This window comes from Peromyscus leucopus, chromosome 4, assembly GCF_004664715.2.
Source record: "Peromyscus leucopus breed LL Stock chromosome 4, UCI_PerLeu_2.1, whole genome shotgun sequence".
NCBI lineage: Eukaryota > Metazoa > Chordata > Mammalia > Rodentia > Cricetidae > Peromyscus > Peromyscus leucopus.
The window spans coordinates 106,803,862-106,828,867 of NC_051066.1; the positions used below are offsets into that span (position 1 = coordinate 106,803,862).

The 25,006-nt window shown below is 53.3% G+C and overlaps 1 protein-coding gene across 3 annotated transcripts; it reads right to left on the reverse strand.

Annotated features, from left to right (window-relative positions):
• Positions 1 to 3,797: 3,797 nt before the first annotated feature.
• Slc4a11 (solute carrier family 4 member 11) lies at positions 3,798 to 18,045 on the reverse strand. Of its 3 annotated transcripts, none has more exons than XM_028878581.2 (20): positions 17,963 to 18,045; positions 16,663 to 16,725; positions 12,998 to 13,162; positions 12,862 to 12,911; positions 12,388 to 12,619; positions 12,226 to 12,307; positions 11,682 to 11,805; positions 7,768 to 7,968; positions 7,601 to 7,694; positions 7,378 to 7,503; positions 7,185 to 7,298; positions 6,967 to 7,099; positions 6,628 to 6,701; positions 5,701 to 5,968; positions 5,404 to 5,510; positions 5,146 to 5,314; positions 4,876 to 5,049; positions 4,502 to 4,697; positions 4,260 to 4,429; positions 3,798 to 4,151 (listed from the first exon to the last, which is right to left on the reverse strand). In XM_028878581.2, exons 2-20 carry the CDS (start codon positions 16,706 to 16,708, stop codon positions 4,082 to 4,084), a joined length of 2,595 nt encoding a protein of 864 aa, XP_028734414.1. In that variant the 5' UTR covers positions 16,709 to 16,725; positions 17,963 to 18,045; the 3' UTR covers positions 3,798 to 4,081. The 3 variants fall into 3 exon arrangements, with proteins under 3 accessions (XP_028734414.1, XP_028734413.1, XP_037061118.1); XM_028878580.2 differs by lacking the exon at positions 17,963 to 18,045 and adding an exon at positions 17,834 to 17,920; XM_037205223.1 differs by lacking the exons at positions 3,798 to 4,151; positions 4,260 to 4,429; positions 17,963 to 18,045 and adding an exon at positions 17,834 to 17,920 and having other exon boundaries at positions 4,606 to 4,697; positions 4,876 to 5,080.
• Positions 18,046 to 25,006: the final 6,961 nt, after the last annotated feature.

Sequence of the window (25,006 nt, forward strand, 5' to 3'; positions counted from 1 at the left end):
GCCTTGTCTGTCTCTTGAGTTCCTATGACAGGTGGGAAGCCATCTTGATGGGTGGTCAGAGGGGCAGTTCTGTGTAGAGGATGCTCACCTGCCTGGAGAGCTGGCATACTCCTCTCCTTGAGTTCTTGTTCTTGTGAACCATGGGCTGTCCTCTTGTCTATGTCAAGTTCATGCTGGGGTTGGGGGGTAAGAGGCAGAACAGTGTGTGCTTTGCCATTATAGGTTGACAGACGACCTGAGTTCAATCCCAGAGCCCGTGTGTGGAGGGAGAGAACTGACTCTCAGAGGTTGTTCTCTGACCTCCATATGTATGCCATAGGATGAACCTTGCCCCCACATACACAAATAAATGCCAAAGGCCCTCTGTCCTCAAAAGCCTGACAGGAATCCTGTTTAAACTGCCTTGTCCATCATGTGCATCCCCTCTCCCCAAGACATTCCCTGGGAGACACTTGAGGGTCAGCTCCTGCCTTGCAGTTCCTGAAGTTGTTTCTTGAGGAAGGGTATGTTCAGGGAACACGAGAGGAGAAAGCAGGTTTCTGTGTCCCGGGCAGTTCTGGGGATATTCCCTCCAGTTTTTGGCCCCCAGGCTTGGCAAGGTGGCCTGGGGTTCAGCCATTATGATAAAGGCATTTCTCCTGACCCCAGGCAGGGCATGTGGGTGAGGAGAGGACACCGTTCTTCCCCACCTGTGCCCACCTGCCTGTCCCAGCATGCCTGGCTCCAACCTGGAGTACGGGAGGCCTCTCTGCCCCTTGCCTATGTTCCGGATGTGGCTTTCTCTTCATGGAATGCCCAGGCTACCGAGGAAGTCACCCCTCCCGACTTGAATTGCAGATGGATGGGTAGGTGGGTGTAGGGGAACCCTGGTGTTTGCTGCACAGCTCTTCCTGAATCTCCCCCATTTTATTTGACCCATCCCTATAAACAGCTGTGGAGAACATACTGCACACACACACACACACACACACACACACAAGCAAAATTACACTTCGGTCTACACTCTGCACCTATGGTGTTGCCACGCCCTCCCTAGCATGCCCAGCCTGTTGACTTGCCAGCTCAAGTCTAAGGTGGGACTCCTTTTGGCTCGCATTTTCAATTTTTTTTTCCTTCTCAATATGGTGGCAACCTCGGGGCCTCCAGCATGCGAGGCATTCTGCAGAGCCGCAAACCCGGCTCTACCAAGAGGTTTGAATCGCTTACCTTTCCTGTTATCCTTTCCTCTTCTTGCTGGTGTGCTGGACCCCCGTGTCCTAGTATGGAGGGGTCTTCTGTTTTCTCTGGGGCGGTACCCGGCATTACTTTGTGGTGCTGGGAACCAAACCCGGGGCCTTGCACAAGTCAGATAACTAACACTCAGCCTGGTTTGTGGTGGTATTGTGTTCCCCAAAATATTGTGTACTCTAATAAATTTATCTGGGGTCAGAGAACAGACAGCCACTAGATACAAAGGCTAGAAAATGGTGGCACTCACACCTTTAATCCTAGCATTCCAGAGATAGAAATCCCTCTGGATCTCTGTGAGTTCAAGGCCACATTGGAAATAGCCAAGCATGATGACACATGCCTTTAATCCCAGAAAGCCAGCCTTTAATCCCAGGGAGTGGTGGTAGAAAGCAAAATGATATATAAGGCGTGAGAACCAGAAACTAGAAGGTTTTGGCTGGTTAAGCATTCAGGCTTTTGAGCAGTAATTCAGCTGAGACCCATTCCAGATGAGGACTCAGAGGCCTCCAGTCTGAGGAGACAAGACCAGCTGAGGATCCGGCGAGGTGAGATAGCTGTGGCTTGTTCTGTCTCTCTGATCTACCAGCATGGACCCCAATAACTCGCCTCGGGTTTGATTTTATTAATAAGAACTTTGAAGATTCCTGCAACACTGGTTTGTCTACAGTTGGGGCAGTGCCCTCTCTCAGAGGTGACAACACAAGATGGTTACCTGGAGGGACAGAATGACAGCATCACCCAGAGTTAGCGCCCCACTTCCTCATTTTGAGACGTCAGTTCAGGACTCCACACCATCACTGTCCATCCTCTGTAGAAAGGGTGTGTTACCCAGAGATAACACAACTCGATGACAGCCATGCCAGTGCACCCGAAGGAGCCACCATGGAGGTGTCAAGGCCAGGTGTTGCTGTGGGATTTGTGGGAGGGAACTGTATGGCTGGGTCAGGCACCGTGATGCCCGCCAAGGTGACTGGGAGAGGTTTGCAATCGCCTGTGTCTGAAAATGCTAACGAGCACACAAAAGGTCAAACTAGACGCTCCTAAAAGCCATAGGAGGTTAATTGGGAACCCCAGTGCTAGGCGTAGGCTACCTCCCACAGAAGCCCTTGAGGCCCCTAAAACAAAAAAGGTTTTTGCCACGGTTGCTGGTTGCCTTCCAGAACTTAATGACAAGACCCAGTTGCTGGAGAAATAAAGCTAGGGCTGGGCTGAAGTGTCCCCTCCCTGAGAGCTAGATCCTGTAGTGCTGGAAGTTTCTACTGAGGATGCTGAGGAGAATTAAGCCTCAGTCCTGCTCAGCTGTGGATCCTGCATGCTTCGTGATGGAAGTGCCAGGCAAAATGCGCTGGTGCATGGAGTGCAGGAGGATGGAACCAGCTTTCCGACTGGACTGGAGGCCAGGGAGGAAATCCACATGCGGCACAGGCAACACAGACAACCGTGACTAGGGAAGTCCTAGGCTCCCGTGGAGAGCAAGTGCTCTCGACTGCAGAGGTGCTGGCCCACATGCGTTTCCTACCACCATCTGGACAGTCTTCTGTTCCTGCTTTTGTCAAGCCTTGCCAACAGCTGTGTTCCAGAGACAGAGGAATGACCGAAGGGCACAAGGGTTCGGTACTTTGGAGAATAGTCGGGCATCTCTGTCACACCCCGGCACTGCCCCAGGCTCAGGGACTCCTGAAGAAGGAATGTAAGGGCCGGAGGAACGGGTGGCGAGTACTCCGTGACTGTCCTCCAGGCCCAACAACTGCTAAGAGAGATCAGTTCACCACTTGCAAAAGATCGTCCAGCTGGGCTTATTGACTGTCAACAGCCTCTCAGAGAGGTGCAGGGATCTGGAGACCCTGCCCCGAGTATCCAGCACTCTACCACTCATACCCAACTTCACCCTAAGTGCACATGGCCTGGGCCAGGGGTGGAGTATGCGCAGGAGGGACTAGTGGAGAGAGGCTCCATCGGTGACTCTGGGAAAGTCATCCATCCCTGCTAGGTAAAGACTTCCCCATGTGGCCTTTGAGGGGAGCACCCACACTCTAGTAAGTAACCCCTCACCTAGTCTCTGTAAGGAAGAACAATAAACCTTGTTGGGACCTTAGGAAAAGGGGTAGGAGTGGCTTAGTCTCCCCCGGGAAGGAATTTTATCAACAAATGCCAAGTGATTAAGCCGGAAGTATGGCATCTTCTTCCTCCATCAGACTGCTCAGCCCGTCTCCCAGTTCTCTCCAAATCACACACTGGCACGTGCAGGGTGCCCCTGCCCTCTCCCCCAGCCACACCCTGTAGTCACTCTGTCCACCACACAGCACCTTGCTGTACCAACCCTGTCTCCTCTGGGTCTCTGTTCCCAGAAGGACATCCCTTGCAGGAGCCTCTCAACAGGAAGACACAAAAGTCCACTTTGTCTGCTTCTCACAGCTGGGCTGGTGGAGATGACGGCATATAGATGTAGGTACTCAGCAAACATCGGCCTTTTATTCTCCTCCCAGGGGGGTTGTTTTCTGTCCCCAAGTCTGGGAGAGCGGCAAAGATGGAGGTGGCATGGTGGGCGCACAGAAACAAGACTTGGATCGCACAGAAATAAGACTTTTATTCACTAATGTGTACACAGTGAGTTCCTTATACAATCAAGGAAATGGGCTCTCTCCTGGGCATCAACTCTTTTATCAAAAGAAAATCTACTTTTCTTAGCTCCACCCTGGCAATGTCCCTGACCCTAAACTAAAGGTTAATGGGGTGAGGGGTGAGCAAACACCATTGGAAACCACAATGCCCCGGGGCTTCAGGCCGCAATGAGGACGGGCCAGAGCACTGCCACAGAGCAGGCCCGAAAGGATGGGGAAGGTGGCCCTGGTCAGGGTCTGTGCTCAGCATCCATGACATCCAAGTACTTGGCTTCAATGATTCGGGGCAGCAGATTGTAACTGCAGAACAGAGGGAGAGGCAAACTGAGTGGTCGATGGCCACAGCAGGTACCCACTGAGCCCAGCGGCGGGCTGCGCCCTCCTCACAGCCACCCAGCCGGGTCATACCGGATCGGAATCATGGCAATCATGATGAGAGGGAAGACCATCTTCATGTAGGGCAGGGAGCTCATGCCGAAGGCACAGAGCAGCAGCAGCTGCAGAATCTGCAGGCCTGTGAAGTAGTGGATCTTCCTTTGGGGCACTCTCCGGACGTAGTGTGTGGGTGGGTATGATGTCTGTGGGCAGCAGCAATCAGGCAGTCAGGGATGGCTGTGTCCCCACACCCCCTCCCGGGCCCTGGCACCTACCTGCTCCTTGAGCAGCAGGGCCACGCGAGAGAAGAGCTGGTTGCCATCCAGGGAGGTGAGCGCAATGTAGAGGAAGAGCCCATAGAGCACAGGCTTGGGGATCCACTGCAGGGGGAAAGGCAGCAGCAGCAGCGAGAGACCCACCAGGACACTGGCGCCCAGCGCGGTCAGCCGGGTCTCCTTAACATTCACAATCCTGCGGGGGCCCGGAGCACAGGGCTACGTGTGGGTCTAGCTAGGGCGCCGCTGCCTCTGAGCCCTTATCTCTAAGCCACATCCTTTCCTACGTCACATGGAGCCCAAGGTCGACCCCCTCTGACCTTCAGGTCTGCCTGGCTCTTGCCCTAGGACCCCCAGGGACCACTCCTACTCACGTTTCATAAATGTGCCCATTCTCCACACGTTCCTCCACTAAGGCCAGTGCCCGCACATGCAGCGGGGAGTGGGGGTAGGCGGCGTGGATCCAGGGTAGCCCGAAGAGAGACAGCCCCGTATTGATGATGGCGAGCAGCAGGAGGTCCCAGTGATAGGCAGTGCCCTTCACCAGCCTGACAGAGATGGGCACACGTGGACAGAGTCCTGTTGGCTGTCAGAAGAGTCCGGGACCCTGCCACCTCCCCCCTCCCCCCCACAGCCCCCAGTACCTGTTCTCTGGTGCATTGACCAGGGCAGCCACCAGGTTCTGCTCAATGAAGAAAAGCAAGGAGAGCAGGAAACCAAGACCCATGGCGCTGCCGATGGCCTTGAAGGACAGAGAGCGGATCTGTGCCATCTCAAAGAGGCTCTCGCTGGGGTTGTATCTGAACTTGCTCACTGCAATACGGGACAGGCTTGGCCCACCGTGCCCAGGGAGCGAGGCCACGCCATGCCACCCCCAGCTCCCCCCGCCCGTCCCAACTCACTCTCAATTTCCTGGAAGCCATAGGAACTGATGAGGGAGAAGGCCAGCACGGCGATGGGCAGGGCACAGTCAGACAGGGTCTCACGCACACAGGGGTGCAGGTAGGGGCTGGAGACGACCGGTGCATCAGCGTGGCCCGGGGGCTGGCTGGCCCGCGCCCCCCACCCAGGGGCCCCCTCGCGTCTTTTCAGGAGATCCTGAGCGCTAAGAGTCTGCATAACCTAGGCTGGCTTGCAAACTGGAGATCCTCCTGCCTCGGCCTCCTAAGTACTGGGATCCAAAGGTGCCCCTTCCTCACCTTTTCTTGAACTGGTAGAGGGTGTAGCCTAGCCAGAGCGTGCCCAGCATGATGAGGAGGCTGAGGACTGCCGTGGCCTGGCCCGAGGGTGTGCTGCTGGGGCTGCTGGCTGTGGCCACCTCCACGGTGCTGTGCCAGAGGCTGGTGGTGTTGGGCACGCTGTGGAGGCTGGTGGTGTTGGGCGCGCTTCTGCCAGCGCCCAACAGGCTTGCCAAGGATGAAGTCCTTTTTGTGTGGTAGTGGTGACCATAGTAGTACTTCCAGAAGACTGTGGGGGCGAGTCAACAGGCCTAAGCCATCTGGGATCTGGGAGGCTGAAGCCTAGCGTCCTTATTGATAAAGGGTGGAGGGGTGTGCTAAGGGAGGTGGGGATGCTGAAGGGAAGGAAAGGGGCCATAATGGGAGAGAGCTTCTAAGGGGAAACAAGGGGAATAGGGGGGAGCTCTGGCCTTCTCAGTCAACCAGGAACCACCGGTCCGTCCGTCTGTCCATCTGTCCGTCTACCCTTGGTCTCCCAAGTCTGCTATTGCCTCTGCTGTAGCTGACCCCCTGGCCTGCCTGGCCCAGTGCCTCTGCCCCCTCTCTGGCTTTGCCTGGAGAAGCTCATCCCCTTCATCACCACACGGTGCTGCCGCTGTGCCAGCCACAGCTCCTCCAGCACTTCTGCCACCGGAAGAACAACCTTAGCTGGACACCTCCTCCTCCTCCTCCTCCTCCTCCTCCTTCTCCGCCCTGTCAAGCACGGTTGAGAGCCCTCCCACCCCAAGCAGGTCCTTCTCTGGGTCTGCACTCAGTTTTTTGTTTTGTTTTTTGAGATAGGGTCTCACGATATAGCCTTAGCTGTCCTCAAACTCAGAGATCCGCCTGCCTCTGCCTCCCGAGCGATAGGATTAAAGGTGTGCGCCGCCACACCTGACTTGTACTCACTTTTGACCATGCCCTTGACGGCATCCAGCACAAACGTGATGGAAATGAAGAGGGCAATGATTTCCTCTGTTGACCTGCAAAGAGGTGATATGCCTCAAGATGTGTGTGTGTGTGTGTGTGTGTGTGTGTGTGTGTGTGTGTGTGCATTGGGGGGCAGTAATTATTAAAGAAAACGCTTCCCTGAGCTCTTGTATGGACCATCGCCATGAAAGAGTGCCCCCCCCCACTCTCAATAACTCCACCTTGGCCTACGGAGAGCACACTATCTATTCTGGGGTTATAGGGCTTTGGCATGAGGCTGACCCACACCCCCAGACACCGCAGCCCAGGACTGGTCACCTCTTAAAGAGATTCATAAGCAGGCTGAGGTTGAGGAAGGCATAAAGCGCGAGGAAGAAACTGTTCCACAGGCCCGTCCACGCGTAGAAGGAGTTGAAGTCCAGGTTGTAGTCATCGCAGATGACTCGGATCACTGCAGACAAGGGGCAGGATGTGCAGTCAGGCCTGGGCTGGGCTCCAGGGCCTGGGCACCACCTCCCATTTCAACCCCACTGTACCCTGGATGTAGATGGCCAGGGGCGCGGTTGTCAGCAGTATTACCAGTGGCTGCCCAGAGAAGAGCGCATATAAGAGGCCACCGATGCTCTGGCCAGCTATGGTCTTCTGCACATCTGCGGAGGTGGTAAGTTCAGGGGTCACCCCAGCCCAGGGTCCTGCCTGGCACACCCCTACCGCCCCCGAGCCCCTCACCGATGGCTCCGTTCGTGTTCTCATCATTGAGGGATCCAAAAGCAATCGTCGGCAGGAGGCAGGCAAAATAGAGGAAAAGCGTGGTGGTGACGTATTTGCCCACGGTCTTGCCTTTCCCGATGAGGCCTAGGAGTGCAGGACAGACAGCATTTGCTGCAGACGCAGGACACGCGCACTGGCCTTGTGGCCTGAAAGGCTGAGCTCTGGCTGGCTGGGCACCTACCATCGGTGAAGTCCAGTGGGTACACCGGGAACCTGTGCGTGATGTCCACCCAGATGCCCTTTCCAAAAGGGAAAAAGTCCTTGCACTTGGGGGGCTGGGAGAAAGGGCAGAACGTGTTAGCGCTGCTTGGCCCGCGCCCGACACCCCACCCCACCCCTATTCTGTACCTGGTGGTGTTTGTGGGTATGGAGGGAGCTCATGCTGTGCCCCTTGGCTCTTGGCATCATGGTGAGCAGCTGCCTTTGGTGTACCAGAGCCTCCTTGAATTCCTCCTCTGTGCGGGTCTTGAGGAGCTTCTGGCGGAAGGTGATGTCCGAGAACATGGTGGCAAAGGTGCGTGCCACCTCCATCGCAGTCTTGGTGCTTTTCTGGGGACAGAAGGTGGCACGGTTACACCCCCAGCTCCGGTGGCAGGGAGAGCCTGTCTTTGCCGAGTGCAATCACGCACGGGCAGCCGGCAGCAGCCCCTGTTTCCCCAAGCTCAGACATGGATGCACCTTGCCACTATTCCTACTAGGAACTGCTGTGGATCTCGTGGTTTCCTTTTTCCTTTTTACCTTTTTTATTTTTGTTTTTCCAGACAGGGCTTCTCTGTGTAACAGCCCTGGCTGTCCTGGAACTCACTCTGTAGACCAAGCTGGCCTTGAACTCACAGAGATCCACCTGCCTCTGCCTCCCGAGTGCTGGGACCAAAGGTGTGCGCCACTACTGCCTGGCTCCATTTTAACATTTTAAAATAATTTATTTATTCGTATTTTATGTGCATTGGTGTTTTGCCTGCATGTATGCCTGTGTGAGGGTGTCAGATCCCCTGCAACTGTAGTTACAGACAGTTGTAAGCTGCCATGTAGGTATTGGGAATTGAACCCAGGTCCTCTGGAAGAGCAGCCAGTGCTCCTAACCACTGAGCCATCTCTCCAGCTAGCATTTTTCTTTCTTGTTTGTTTGAGATAGGATCACATTCTGTAGACCAGGCAGGTCTAGAACTATGGCATTCTTCCTACCTCAGCTTCCCAAGTCTTGGGGTTACAGACCAGCCACCATGCCTGCCTTAGTATTTTTCTTCGAACTGAGACATTAGCATTGTCCTGAGCAAGAAAAGGGTTTGAGCCAGACATGAAACCACATAGAGCAAACTGCCAAGGGCCGTGGGCGTATACAGCAGGTGACAACTAGCGTTTGACAAGTCGACCCACCAGACATAAGACTCCCTGATGGGGAGCCCCACCTGGCAAAGCTGTGGGGTCACTGGCTGTGGAAACGGTGGTTTTCTGTCTGTAACTTTCTCAGGCGCACCATTATACCTCCCTGTAAGAACGGCTGTGGGCTTCCTTCCACAGTCCATTGGTTGTGTGTTTTACATCTTTGGATATACTTACAGTTGTGGACAATCAGGTTATGAGTTCTGTGTCAGCTGTATTAATTCTGATGTATAGAAATAATACCAGAATATTCTTCTTCACTGACACAGGAAAGTAACAGTATTCTCAGTCTCAAAGACAGCTAATTTTAGACTTCAGAACAAATTCAAAACAGACTAAACTGTCCTTGCAGAAAATACACAAAGACTAATTCCCAGGTTTTGTTTATTGCTAAGTCAAGGCCAGGCTGTTTACATTGAGATAGAGCTCCCTGAAGTAGCTCTCTTTCTGCATGTACCCTGATGGCTCAAGGTTCAGCCAACTGTTTACTGCCTGGGACCCCTCACCAACTTAGAGCTACATGCATGGTTCAGTGTGACCTTACTAGCCTGAGAGAAACTCAGTGACTTATCTTGTGTATTGAGAATGGGTAGGACCCTGAAAACGTAACTTACAATTGTCCAGAGTTTGGCTGTGGGAGAGCAGCGGTGGTGTGGAGAGAGATGGCTGTGTAGAACTGCTGCGGAATGTGAGTGAAGTGTGTGCGCATGCGTGCGTTCGTGTCTGCGTGCGTGCGTGCGTGCGTGCGTGCGTGCGTGTGTGTGTGTGTGTGTGTGTGTGTGTGTGTGTGTGTTGCTGAGTGAGAGATGAAGAAGAATCATGAGAGAAGTGTGAGGGAGTGAGTGGGGGAAAGAGTGAGTAAAAAGTGAGTGAATAGTGTAAAAGAAGGTGTGTGAATGAGTGTGAGAGACCGCTGTGTGAAGGAGATGCTGCTCTATAGAGAAGCTGTGCCCAGGAACTGTGGAAAGTGCTGTCTGGGGAGAGAGCTGTGTAAATGAGATGTTCAGCTGTGGCTGCGTGGAGATTTGTAACCGAGTGGAGACAAAGAAGATGAAGCTGTGTATGTAGGAAAGAGATGTAGAAGAGAAATGCATGTAAAAGAAAGATGTGTAGCCATGTGAAACGATGTATGTAGAGATATGTAGTTCTGTGTGGAAAGAGTCAGAGACCATTCTGAAGTTGAAGTAAAAGAGAAAGTTATCATCAGAGAGCGTGTGTGTTTCCTTATTTCCCCCTCAGATAGAAAAGGTCTAGCCCTCCGATACATAAGTTTTCCTAAACCCTGGCTGCCTCCGTGGATTTTCTTGCATTACCCTGAGGCGGCCCTGGAGCAGGCTCTCCGTAAGGTTACCGATACAAAACACATCCCTGATGTCTGTTGGCTTGTCTGACTTTGAAAGGGGATCCAGGCCCATGACACCTTATTCTCTTACCTGACCATGGTCAAGTGTTAGGAGTTAGATATGAAGTGTCCCCCTAAAGACTCATGAGTTGGCCCCCAGCTGATGGGTCTAATCATGGGCAGGTAACTGGGTTCTGAGGGCTCTGACCTCATTGACGGATTCATGCACTGACATTAAAATTTCATGGCATTACTGAGAAGGGGTGGAAACGAGAAATGTGGGCCTTGGTCTGAGGAAGTAGGTTGTTGGGAAGTGCTCCTTAGAAGAGGGTATCATTTCCCAGGACCTTTCCCCCACTTTTGGGGAGATGCTGGGGACCAAGCTCGGAGCCTCGCGTATGCTCTGGCAGCCTGCTGCTGCTGAGCCGTAGACACAGTCTCTCCTCGTTCTTTCTGCCTTTTGGTTGCCATGAGGTCATCAGCTCTGTTCCCTCTTCATAGCACTTCCCATCACGACATTCTGCTCTGCTCCAAAGCCGTGGAGCCGGCCGCGGACTGAAACCCTGGGCTGAAGTAGACCTTCTCTCCTTCAAGTCGTGTCTCTGAATTCTCTGTCACAGTGACAGCTGACACATGGCTTGTTCACTGCCTAGCCCAATCTCAGGAGGCCCTCGGTCAGACTCAGGGCCTTATTGAGAAAACTCCTAGACTGGACCAGCTACAGCTTCCACAAAAGCAGGGTGGTGGGGCACACACCTTTAATCCCAGCACTTGGGAGGCAGAGGCAGATCTCCGAGAGTTTGAGGCCAGCCTGGTCTACAGAGTGAGATCCAGGAAAGCCAAGGCTACACAGAGAAACCCTGTCTCAAAACACACACACACACACACACACACACACAAAAAAAAAACCAAAAACAAAAAAGAGCAGTAAACAAACAAACAAAAAACCCAAAAGAGCGAGGTATCCTTGCCCAGGTAGCATAAGGCTCAAGGAGCGCAGCGGGTCCTTGTCCAGCAAATCATGAAGGAGGAATACTGGTGGGAAGGCAGCCAAAGAATGGCCCAATGCAGCTGGGAGGTGGTGGTGCAGGCCTTTAATCCCAGCACTCGGGAGGCAGAGCCAGGCAGATCTCTGTGAGTTCGAGGCCAGCCTGGGCTACAGAGTGAGTTTCAGGAAAGGTGCAAAGCTACACAGAGAAACCCTGTCTCGAAAAAATGAAAACCCAAACCAAAAACAAACAAACAAACAAATGGCCCAATGCACAAAGTCATTATATTGGGACTTGAATCCAGAGCCTTGGACATGCTGAGTCAACGGCTTGCCACCAATCTACCCAAATTTGCCATTGTAAAAAAGCATTTCTTTTCAGTAAGAAAGCCAACTTTTTGGGCATTTCCAGGGAAATTTCAGATGCAACAGGGACTTGGAAAAAGCATCTCTAATAAACATCGGACAGAGAGGAAGAGCAAGGATGAGAAGCCTGTAGTAGAGATGTTTCCAAGGCAACGGCAGGGCAACCTGGAGCCCCACACTCACCATTTTGGGCGGGGCCAGCACCAGGATGACAAAGCGGACCTCACAGGAGTTCTCCCCCCAGTTCTGTGGTCGAATCAGGCGGCTGATGCACACATGCCTCTTCTGCAGGGCCTTCATGGTGCAGCTGGGTGAGAGAGGAGAGGAAACAGACGGCTGCCACCCTCAGGAGCAGAGGCTGCTGCCACCCTGCGGAGCCTGCAACAGAGGCTGGGGGGGTGGGGAGAGAGAAGCAGCTCTGACTGCTCTCTCGCAGAGGAGCAGGGTTCAATTCCCAGCATCCACCTGGCAGCTAATAGCCCAGCAGGAACTCTGGTATCTGTGGCACGGATGTGGTGCTCATACATACATGTACACACAATACCCGCACACATTAAAAAGAAAAAAAAACAAGACCAACTAGGACAGAGTGCTTCTGTCCTCTTGTCCCAAATTGGAGGTGTTCCCACCACAGTTGTGTTACTTGTCTCTGCAGGGACATGAGATGCCTGGCTAGCTCCAGGGTAACGGCAGAGGACCAGGTGTGGGGGGTAGGATGGCAACTCACATGATGCAGAGCCACGACTGCTGGTACTGGACCCCTCTAACGGTGGCGGTGACTCCCTGGATGGTGTCTGACAGCAGGTGGACTGAGGACGGAGGAAGGGACACAGGACAGTCAGCTGCCCCAGCCACACTGTCACGTGCCAGGGCAGGGGCGGGGCCTCACCTTTACTCTCCATGGGGGCCCCAGCGTCTGTGAAGAGCTTGGCCATGAGCAGGTCCAGGTCACAGTCGGGTTCCGCGTGGTTGGGGTCCTGGGCGAAGCGGTTCAGCATGGTCCGAAGCACATCATCCAGGGAGGTAGCTGTCTCGTTCAGGATGATGCTGGCCTGGGCCAGGAAGCCATCCAGGTCCCGGTGTGCTCGGACCTCTTCCTCAAAGTTCTTCAACTTCAGATACTGTAGGGATGCCAGGTACAGACCACATAGCCTCTGAGGTAGACCATTGTCTCTCTTGCCCCCACATGCCCTCCGAATTGGTCTATGAATGTCCCTGCCCACCAGGAGAGGAGGTTCGGGCTTGGGCTAGTATGAGAGGAATGCCCAGGAACATGGGGACAGACAGCGTGGCAGATATAGGGGAATCAGCGCTCTTAAACCCTCCCTGGAGACCCCGCCCAGCCCTGCAGGACGGGCCTCACCTTGCGGGAGGTGTGTAGGAGCACACAGCCACCAGTTGCTGCTTCTAAGTCTGGAGGAACGGGAAGAGAGCTCAGTACGCTGCCGCAGCTCTCCAGGGCTCCTTAGCAGAGCAGGGCCACCCCCGAGTCCCCATACCAGATTTGGAGGGCTGCACCTCGAGGTTGACATTGACAAAAAACCGGATGCTCTCGCCAGACACGATGGAGGAGTTGACGGTGTCAAAGACCTCGTCCCCCAGGCTGTCTTCCCGCACTTCAGGGGTATCGTCCATGTCATTCCGGAAGTAGCCCAGGGCTGCCGCTGTGACCGGGAGAGACCATCTGTCAGTGCTACACATCGTAAGGAAGGGTTCTAAGTCCCCGGCACGGGTACCTCTGCTCCATCTCCTGAGTGCATCCCTGGTGGTAAGAGGCCTCCCACCAGTCAAGGAGAGAGCTTTGGTTAAGGGAAGCAGAAATGCTGGTCCTGCCTGGCCCAGAGTGTGACAGTCGGCACACAGAGCTGAAGCCCCTGCCCAGTGATCGTCTGTACCATTTTTCTGCCCCCCCCCCACAAGGTTTCTCCATTTTTCAGCTTTAAGAACCAGGACTCTGTTGTATCATCCTGATCCTTCAGCTTAACTTTAATCCTAGCATTTGGCAAACAGAGGCAGACAGATCTCTGTGAGTTCAAGGGTGGCCTGGTCTACATGCAGAGTTGCAGGCCAGCACATGCCTATAATGTAGAACTCAGGAGGCTGAGGCAGAAACATCGAGAGTTTGAGGCTAGCTTGGGCTACACAGTGAGGCCCAGTCTAAGCAGGAAAACAAAACCAACAAACAAAAACAACTTTACGGCACCGCATGGTGGCGCACGCCTTTAATCCCAGCATTGGGAGACAGAGGCAGGAGGATCTCTGTGAGTTCGAGGCCAGCCTGGTCTACAGAGCAAGTTCCAAGACAGCCAGGGCTGTTACACAAAGAAACCCTGTTGCAAAAAAACCAAAACAAACAAACAAACAAATCCAACTTTGAGCAAGTGGCTCATTCCTGTAGAGCCCAGCACTTGGAAAGCTGAGGCAGAAAGACTGAATGAGTTCCAGGCCAACCTGGGCTATATTTGAAAATATAAAAAAGTGGGGCTTATGAGATGGGTCAGTGGTTAAGCACATACTGCTTAATCATGAGAACAGGAGTTCAGATCCCAGAATCAGTGCTGGGTAGTTCACAAATGCTTCTAACTGCAGCTCCAAGGGATCCGACACTGTCTTCTAGCCTCATACACATAGGCACTTACACAAACACACGCTCAAATAAAAAGTCTGTATTGCCGTGCGGAGGGCAGTGGTGGCACACACCTTTAACACCACCACTCAGGAGGCAGGGGCCAGGTGGTCTATGGAGTGAGTTCCAGGACAGCCAGGGCTACAAAGTGAAACTCTGTCTTGAAAAACCATGTATTGAACGTGTGTGTGTGTGTGTGTGTGTGTGTGTGTGTGTGTGTGTGAGAGAGAGAGAGAGAGAGAGAGAGAGAGAGAGAGAGAGAGAGAGAGAGAAACAAAAGACTGCTTTCTTTCAGAGTTCTCAGGCTGAGAACCCCAGGGAAGGTGAAGTTGCTACAGATCCAAATGGCCCACGCTCTCACCTCCCCTCTACCCCCCACCCCATCTCACTCCACCCCTGCCTCACTGGTACAGGGCTTCCAGCCTTGTACCTCCCGGGGGGGGGGGGCAGGCAAGACTGAGGGAAGAGCATCAAGGCTGAGACTCGGTTCAGCAGTTGAAAATACCCAGGAGGCAAGAAAGCCTGTGAACCAGCCAGAAGATGGAAGGTCTCCTTAGTCCGGCTCCCACCATGCCCCTTCCAAGGAGCAGCAGCAGGAACTCCTGAGCACAGAAGCTGTGGTCGCTCCTGCGGCTTCCACCCTAACATGCAAATGTCTCTTTTCCCTGCAGCCCTGAAAAAAATCACAGCCTGAGCCAGCCTGTTACCCTTCCTCTAGGCCAGTGTCAGACTCTCCATCTCTCCCTGGGCTAGACAGCTAGGGCCACAGGCATGCCCACTCTCGTTCTATAAGCTAGCTAAGTGTCTCTCCCTGCAGGGCCGTCCTCAGGTTCATTTGGCACACTCTTCCTAGAGCTCGACCTCTTTGTCAGCCCAGCCAGAATCTCTTCCAGACCGACCTGTAGCTCCACATTTGGGGACACTTTTAGGAAAGAGGTCTTTGTAAGCCAGACCCCACTAGCCACTGACAAACACCTGCACAGGGACAGGGGCAGGTCAGTGGCATGTCCACACCTGCCAGCCAGTGACTCACCCTGACTCACTTCCACTTCTGCCCTTCAGCTTCCTCTGCACATCCCAGGCCTTGTACCTTGATATCCTGGGCTCACGACCTGATGATCACCCCACCCCATCTCCAGGCCGGGGACTACAGAGCCAAAAATTCATCCTCCTTGCCTTTACTGTGGAGGACATGGCAAACACCCTCCTCCTTAATGCAAGCCTGCCTTATTTAAAACTACTTGGAGGAGAGCCGGGTAGCACAGCCCTGTTAAAGAGTCAAGAGGATGGGGTTGGGAATTTAGCTCAGTGGTAGAGCGTTTGCCTAGCAAGCACAAGGCCTTGAGTTCGATCCTCAGCTCAAAAAAAAAAAAAAAAAAAAAAAGAGGATCCAAAGTTCAGTTATCCTCAGCTACATGGTGAGCCAGAGGCCAGCCTGGGCTACATGAGACCCTGTCTAAATACTTACCCACCAGCCAGGCTCGGTCTTGTTTCTGCAGTCATTCTCAGCCCAGTACTTCCTTCTCTACCTGGAGCTCTATCTTTTCTTAGCTTTGGCTCGAGGACCCCTTAGGTCTTGCAGGCTGCCACGCCATTCTCCAGAGCTCAGCTACCAGCCAGCCTCTCGACACAATGGAGCCCTCCTGCCCTGGGCTCCTGGGTGAAAACACCACCAGGATGCCTAAACACTGTACCACTGAACAACTCAGGAGAGTTGGGGATGCAGCTCGGTGTCTAGAGTATGTATGTGCCTAATGTGTGAAACCCAGAGTTCAAGCCCCAGTATCCTATAAACCCGGCTCGGAGGTGAAAGCTTGTAATCTTTTTGTTTGTTTGTTTTTCAAGACAGGGTTTTCTATGTGTAGTTTTGGCGTCTGTCCTGGCTCTAGTTCTGTAGAAGAGGCTGGCCTCGAACTCACAGAGATCCTCCTGGCTCTGCCTCCCAAGTGCTGTGATCAAAGGCGTGTGCCACCACCGTCCAGCCGGTAATGGGAAATTCAAGCTCATATTTGGCTACATAGGGAGGTTTAGGCCAACCTAGGCTACATGCTTTTTTTTTTTTCTCGTACAAAACCAAATGAAAAAACACAAAGAAACCTTGTGCAGACACAGGCAGCAGGGAGCCAAATGCAGGGAAGAGGCTAGACCAGTTGAAGCAGGGACAACTGCAGCCTCTCTCTCCAGGGTTAAACGGGGACGGAGCAGTCAAAGCGTGCATAGCATGTAGTCTAGCCTAAAGCTGCATGGAGCAGTCAAAGCGTGCATAGCATGTAGTCTAGCCTAAAGCTGGCCAGGCACGCAGGGCCCCAGAACAGTGGACCACAGGAGAAAGCAGCAAATGGTGTGGGTAGCCACCTGCCCTCCTCCCAGGACTTCAGCACGCCTGCCAGCTGCCCACCCAGCAAGCCACACAGCCTCCAGAAGGGCGCTAACCACTCCACGGGGCTACACAAGCGGCTTCTGCTATGCATTTGTTGGCAGATGCACGGGCTGAGTTCCCTGGAGATTTCTGATCGTGGAAGCTTTCTAGATACACACCTGAGAAGTATTCACTGGAGTCCTCAAGGCGCCCATTCTGTGACATGGCCAAAGGACAGTCTTCTACAAGGAAAGCCAAAGAATTGACACCAGCCCCGTGGACCAGCCCCGGACAGTCAGTCTCCTGTACCCTCTTCAACTCAGCCCACCCCACCCCTGCTGACTCCTTATCCTTCCTAGGAACCCGTATCAGGCCAAGAGGCAGGGGTCAGAGTACTATGGAGGGGACCCTGCAGTACTCGGGGAGGCCAGTTTTCATCTAGGGTACTAATCCCTAAGTCAGTCTACTAGGGGTTGCCTAGGTACGCAAAGGGCGTGAAGGGTGCTTTCTCCGGTCATTTTATCACGAAATCATCATCAGTACTCAGCTCATTAACCCAAGCATCTCTGACTGAACCGAATCCAGCTTTGGAGGGAAGCAGCTAGAATCCGCCACGCCCAGCAATTTGGGGTGAGGGAGTGTCCATGAGCCTCTCCTCAGATCTGCCCAGGGGCCACACATGCCCATCTCCGGAGCACTTTTCCCGTCCTCCCCAATCGTCAGGGGTCACCTGGGGGACCGATCCAGCAACTGCCTCCATCCCATGGCGTCACCGTGGTCCTGGGCCGCCAAAGAGGAGCCACTGACCCAGGAAGAAGGGGCGGAGTGGGTATGCAGAACACACTGAGGTTTGAGGTACTATCCGGATGTTTGTGCGAGGAAGGACTCACTGGAGGGGCCGCGTACGAGAAAGGGACGTGGTCCACACTCGCGGACCCTGAGAACGAGGGGATGGGCAGGATTCGGAGGCACTAGGGGAGGTAGCGGAGGAGAACGAACCACACCCAGGAGCAGGTAAGCCACCGGCCAAACGCGGCTCCGGTGGGTGACTCTAGGCGGTGGCGCGCACTGGCAAGCGCCGCCCTGCCCACTTCCTAGTTCCCCACCCTCCGCGGCGTCGCCGGTTACGTTCTCTTTCATTCAAGTCCTGAAGGTGTGTCTAGACGGCGAGCGCAGGACAAGTAACAACGGGATGCCCACGGCGTCCCCCGGCCGCCCCTTGCCGCGAGCACTGGGGACCCGGGCCGCCTTCGGTGGAACCCTGCCGGAGGCGCGAAGCCGGCACAGCCTCTCGCCCACCCGGCTCTGCGCTGGAACCCACGCCTGGTGGCCGCGGCCCGGGCTTCTCACCCAGGACTCCGCCGTTCCGGGCGTTCCGGGCGGGCTCGCAGAGGGGGAGCCGGTGACACGGGTCGCGAGCCGCGCCGCGGTCCCAACCGTGCGGCGTCAGGCCGCTTCCAGCCGAGGTCGCGCCCTCACCCGCGAGGTCTGCTCCCGATCGGTGGCGGCTCGCGTGCGCAGGCCCAGGCGTCGTGGAGCGCGGGCCCGGGAGGGACTCGCTCCAAGCTTCGGAACAGCCCCAACCGCACCACTCAAGCGCGCCCCGAAGGGACGGGCGCGTCCGCTTAAAAAGCGTGGCGGGACTCCGCCCCCCACCTTCGCCGAGCGCCACTGCCAGCCACGCCTGCGGGCTTCAGAGCCGCCCCAACCCGCCCGTGCCGCGCCCGCCCCCCGGCCGCCAGGGCGCTCCCCAGCCCCCGCCCACGCTGCTTTGTGCACTTGCCCGTGGGCTAGCGCCCTAAGCCGCCCCCGCTCCTCTGCCGGTGCCCGCCCTGGGTTCCTCATCCCTCTCTCGGGTTAAGTAAGAGGCGGCCTGGTCTCTGGAGAGCGGGTTGTGGTGAGTTCTGGCAAGTACGGTGAGCACCTCTTCCCCTCATCCCACTCCACCTCCCCGCCCGCCTGCACCTTCGTGGCTTCCAAGTAAGTGATTCTACGGTAGGAGGCCTGACTCTGGAGCACACACCTAAGCAAAGTACCGTTCTCCAGCCACCCCTCTACCACTCCGCGATAGGCTCAGCACAGAGTTCTTTCCCCTGTCGCTCTACCGTGAAAGGGGGCACGCAGGGCTGGTAGGCATTTGGAGTGTTGCGGGGATCTGTCTATTGATAGGTATGGTGAGCCAGGCTGGTATTAGGAGCGAAGGTGTGGAGGGCATGGAAGTCTCCACTTCTCACACGCACGCTATTCCAGGATCCCCCGCTCCCAGAGCCCCGATGACTCAGGGAGAGCCTCATGCTGCTTTTGTTGGGGTGAAGCAGGCCCTGGGAGGAGAAGCCGCAGGCCACGTTGCTCCACCTATCCGTAAGACCTCCTCTGAGTATCTTCTCACTGGAGCTCCAGGTTCAGGGAGGCTGAAGAACCAGGTGGGATGGCAGGCACGGGGCCCGGATCCATTTCATCCCCGGCACTCTCGTCCAGTACCTGGTTGTTCTAACCCTGCTCTTCCAGGAAGCTTCTGGAGACTGGAGGAGGAACAACTTCCCCAACTCTCCAGAGGAAAAAGGGACGCATTGCTCCCGTGCATGCCTGTGACCCCCTCTGCACCTGACTCTGATTCAGAGAAACTGAGGCTCTGACTTTTCCTGCTTCAGCCTGAGGCCAGGTGTCAAGACCGGTTTCCTTAAGGCTTTCCCACCTGCCCTGTGCTGAGCAGACCAGAGGCTGTGGACAAACAGATGCTGAAGTCTTCCTGCCATTGCCTCACTGGGTGATGATATGAGCAGGCAGGCTCAGGGACCCCAAAATACACACACACACACACACACACACACACACCAGCGCTTCTGACATCACTGTGTTTTAGGTAGTGTCTACCTTAAGCTCTGCCTGCCCGTTGCCACTTTTAGAATCTGGGGCGAGAAGCAACCATTTAGTATTTCATTAGAAAAAAATAAAACCAACCAGGCAGCAGTCACCTTTAACCCCAGCACTTGGGAGGCAGGGGCAGGCAGATTTCTGTGAGTTTGAGGCCAGCCTGGTCTACACAGTGAGTGGACAGCCAGGACAGCTACACAGAGAAACCCTGTCTCAAAAAACCACAATAAACAAAACAAAACAAAACAAAACAAAAGACAGATGTGGTAGCACACGCCTTTAATCCCAGCACCCTGGAGGCAGAGGCAGACAGATCTCTCTAAGTTTGAGGCCAGCCTGGTCTATAAAGCAAGTTCCAGGCCAGCCAGAACTACATAGTGAGATCTTCTCTTTAAAAAAAACAAATAAAACAAAACAACAAAAATAACAAACAGAAACCAAAACCAGCAAAGCGTAAGGGTGGAGAGACAGACTGCTCACTAGTTCAGAGCACTTACTGCTCTTGTAGGGGCCTGGGTTTGGTTCTCAGCACCCACAGGGTGACTCACGACTACTTGTAACACTTCTGATGCCGGTACCCCGGGCAGAGGCAGAGGCAGCAGGATTAGCAAGTTTAGGATCATCTTTACCTACACAGTCTGGCACCATCCTGACCTCTAGAGGCACACACAGCGCACATATGTAATATGCAGGCAACACACTTACACACATAAAATAAATATAGGTCAAAAGATACGTGGAAGGAAGGAGTCTACCCTCTCAAGTCGCCCTTGACCCTCCACACCCCTCCCTCCCCCCACACATGTGTCTCTCCAAAGAATAAAGAGCTTTCATAAATAAGGGGGGGGGCAGCTTCGAGAAGGCTCCTTGTGTAGAGGGGCTCGCCATGCAAGCCTGGTGAGCTGGGGTCAGTCCCTGGGGCCCACACAGGGGTGAAGGGGGAGGGAGGGCTGACTCCAGAACTGCCTTCTGAGACAGGCACGCCACACGCAGCCCCTTCAAGCCAGAAAGCCGCCTAACTCCCACTCAGATCCAGGAGCACATGTTGCCTTTTCAAAACAGCTCGAATTTGGCCCATCTGCAGCTCCCGCCATGTCTACTGTGTGGCCATCTACCCAGCATGCTTCTGTCCCTCCGTCAGCCCCTTTTCCTCCTGGTGGCTTCCCTCTCACTGGTGGCCTGTGAACGGGGGCTGTTCTACAAGCCGGCTGCAGCTGGTCCCCAGCCTCATCCTACACCCGTTCCTGGGGATGTTACTCTACCTGCAGGGACTACCGTAGACAGACCCTCCACCACGACCGGCTCCTTCCTGTCTCGCAGCCTCAGGAGCTTTGACATGACCCCGTTCACTCTTCAAGCCTCAGAGACTTTTCGTTCATCTTACCTCCTCAAGTTAGATTCCTGCCTTCCCTGCCAGACTCTCTTGGTCCCTGGATGGGAACACTGCCGTTCATTCTTTCTACCTGCTGTCTGGTTCCATCTCTCTGGCTACAAGGGAGCACCTGACAGCAGGTCTGTATGTTTGTCCTTCAAGGGCACAGCGTGGGAATAAAAGATATGTGATGAACTGATGTTCTGAACACCCATCAAGTGTCTCCCTATATGCATATTCAGTCTCATGTTGGGCTTTCATGTCTAAATGGCTTGTTCGGGAAAGAGTCTAAACAAAGATGAAGCCAGTTCTGGCCTACACCTGTAATACCTGGTGGTATTTCAAGCCAATGATTCCTCCACTTCCACTTAGGTAAAGCTTGCCAGATGTACCCCAGGCAGAGGGAGAGGCAGAGGCAGAGGCAGAAGGATAAGCAAGTTTAGGATCATCTTTACCTACACAGAGTCTGGCACCATCTGGAAATACGTGAAAGCCCTTTCTCAAAAACAGTGTAGGCCAGGCATGGTAGCACAGGCCTTTAATCCCAGCACTCAGGGAGGCAGAGGCAAGTGGATCTCTGAGTTCAAGGCCAGCCTGGTCTACAGAGTGAGTTCCAGGACAGCCAGGGCTACACAGAGAAACCCTGTCTTGAAAAACAAACAAAAACTAAACTAAACAGAAACAAAAATGTTAAAGCGGAGACTTGTGTGTGTGTGTGTGTGGGGGGGCGGTTGTGTTTGTTCACTTACAAAGACAGGCACTTATGTGGACAGTGGACAAGCACAGAAGCCAGAGGTCAACTTTGCCTGTTGAAACTGAAGAGCTGTCTACCTTGCCTTTGAGAAAGGTCTCTTATTGGTACCTGAGGTCGCCAGTTAAGCTAGAGTGGCTGGTCAGAATCTGGCTGCCTCTACTTCCCAGTCAACAGTAGGTTACCAGTTCAAGATAAGATTTGTTTTTTACGTGGGTGCTCTGGAGAGAACCTGGGTCCCCATGCTTGCAAAGCAAACATATTACCGGCTGACCTGTCTGTCTTCCCAGTCCCCGGAAATGAGACTTTTCAGCTAGAAAATTCCATGAAGGTTTCGTCTCAAACGGAAAGTCTGCCTGCCTTATCAATTCATCTTTCCTTTTTCCTGTCGTCCTTGTTTCTCTATTATTTGTACATTCACCCGGGCATGAAACTTCAGAGATGCAATTTCTCAAAACGTGAAACAATGAAAAGAAAAAACTTCAGCTTCTTGACTGACACAGGAAAAGCAGCAGTCAGTCACTGTGGGGTCGCACACTCAGACTGTCAGCTTGGTTCTCTTCCCTTTGCGGATTTCCACTTACTAGGATGAAACATAAAAATCTCTGCGCCTCACGCCATCTGTTTTAGGCCGATCTGATCAATTTAGCAATTCAGAGAATCCTTGAAGAGGGAGAGGAGAATAACTTGTTGATCAACACATTTATTTTTCTTCAGATTTTTGGAGGATGAAACATGTCTGGCATTGTTTCAGATCATCGTGTTTTTTTCCACTTGGGCTTTTTCCACTTTTACCTTCAAGTCACCCCCTTGGCTTTATCTGGTCACTGTCTTGTCATCAACGGTCCCTGCAAAATGGCTCCGTTTGGTACACTTGTTACCACCCCCCACCTGGAGCAGCAGAGGCCCCTGCCTCCCCCAGATAAGTCTGTTTTAAAGGGAAAAAGATTGTCCATTAGGCTCCCCCAGGACACTGGTGCACTGGGTGTACAAGTGAACTACACAGTCAAGTAGTGGTGGCCTTTTCTCTATTTGTGGTGTGGTGGTCAAGTTTGACACAGGCCTGTAAAACCCTGGCAGGCAGGAACTCGATATCTACCTGAAACTGGCCTTCAACTCAGAGATCCACTTACTTGTGCCTCCCAAGTGCTGGAATTAAAAGCATGTGCCACCATGCCTGGCTAATTTTAATGTGCAGAATAATAACAATTATTTTTATATTTATTGCATGTGTTTGCCTACATGTGTATCTGCACCATGTTGATGCCTGGTGCCTGTAGAAATGAGAAGAGAGCATTGGATCCCCTGGGACTGGAGTTAGATGCTTGTGAGCCATCATGTTGGTGCTGGGATTTGAACCTGGGTCCTCTGCAAGAGCAACAAGTGCTCTTAACCACTGAACCATCTCTAACAGCCCTCACTATTATGTTTTGAGACAGGGTCTCACATAGTCCAGATTGGTTTTAAAGTCTGTGCTGCTGAGGATAACCTTGAAGTCCTGGTCTACCTTCCTCTGCCACCCAAGTGCTGGGATTACAAGTGTGTGCCACTATGCCCTATTTATTCAGTGTTGAGCATGGGACCCAGGACTTCTTGCATGCTAGGCTAGTACTCTTATCAACTAAGCTGCAACCCTAGCCTGAAAATTATTTTTTGATGTGTCTGTGCCTGTCTGTGCTCATGTGCATGCATGTGTGTGCAGGCCTGTTGGAGAACGTTTCTTTCCCGCCCAACAGTTCCCAAATAACTGACATGGAGGCTGAATATTAATTATAAACCCTCGGCCAATAGCTCAGGCTTGTTACTAGCTAACTCTCACATTTAAATTAACTCATTATTTCTTATCTACGCTTTGCCAGGTGGCTTGGTGCCTTCTCTCAGTACAGCATGCTCATCATGCTTTTCTACATCTGTTCGAGAGGCCTCAGCTCTGCCCTTCTTCCCATCATTCTCAGTTTGTCTCTCTCACCTAACCTTATTCTGCCTGGCTCTAGGCCAGTCAGCTTCTTTATTAAACCAGTCACAGTGATGTACGTTCACAGTGTAAAAGAATATCCCACACAGGCCAGGGGACCGCCTTCTCTGTCAAGTTCATCAGTACCATTCACCTCCCTGCCAGGCCCGATAGTCTCTTAGCTCCTGGAACTTGCCAAGTCGGCTAGGCTGGCTGACGGGCTGGTTCCATCTCCCAGCGCTGGTGTTCTAAGCACATGCCATTGTACCCAGATTTAATTCTTTCATTTTTTATGTCTTTGAGAATTTTGCCTGCATGTGTATCTGTGCATCACTTGTGTGGCTGGTGCTTGTGGAGGCCAGAGGAGGTGTTGGATCTCCTGGAACTGGAGTTACAAATGGCTGAGAGCTGCTATGTGGGTACTGGGGATCAGGTTCTCTGGAATAGGAGCCATCTCTTCCTAATACTCTAGATGGCCGAAGAGCCACCTCTTCGGCCCAGATTTTAAAACTTGAGTTCTGAGGATCAAACGGAGGTCCTTAGATTAAGCCATTCTGAGAATTTCATACAATGTATTTTATTATATTCTTTCCCCTTCCTCAACTCTTCCCAGATCCTCCTTTCCCCTCCTATTCACCCGACTTTATGTTCTCTCACTTGAAAAACAAAAACAAAAACAGAAAGCACACAACACCTTGTGCAATGATTTGTGTGGCCAGCTAACTACTCCTGCCATAGTGTAGTAAAGACAAAAGCTCATATAGCCAAGGCTGACCTCAAACTCCTGCCCCTCCGGCCCTGTTACTTGGATTACAGGCGTGTACCACCCTGTCTAGCTTGAGAATGTTTTTAAAGTTTTCTTTTCCTTGGTCAGAAACCATTATAATCATCAGCACAATGAAAAAACAAAAACAAAAAACCCCCTCCTTTCCTAATAACTTGTACTAGAAAACACTATCAGAAAACAATGTTTATGAAAATCACTCAGGTATATCTGACTGATAGTTAAGCTTTGAAGCAGCTTGCTGGAGATGTGCAATGGTGGCCTAGAAGCAAGCCCTGACACTTACGTTCCTTCCCACCCAATCTTCCTGGAACTTGGGCCTCTAGTCTGCAGGATGTGTGAGGCAGGAGGCTTGGGGGCAGGGTTCCTGCTGTGACCCTTTCTCCCTCTACCAGACTTTCCGTGTGCTGTGGCAGGCGTTTAAACTCCCAAGCCCTCTGCAACGCTTTGGGAAGCCAGCCCTTAGCTCTTCTTTGGGCCATCTCCCAAAGCTGCCCATGGGGCACTTCCTTTTGCCTCGGGTCCTGTGGGTATGACAGGAAGCAGGAGCTGTATGGAGCAGACTGCCCGGAGAGCTGTCCCTCTAGGGTCAGCCCTTTTCCCTCCGCTCAGCTTTGGGGTTGGGGATGAGGGCAGATGGGAGCCATGGGAGGCCGGGGCCATGTGATCCCAAGCCCATGCCAGTTCATGGTGTGGTCCTCTAGTGCTGCCAGTACTTGGGCCATCTTTGGAAGCTCTTTAGAGTCTGTGCTCCCACGGCCCCACTCCAGGGGTCTTGCAGACTCACC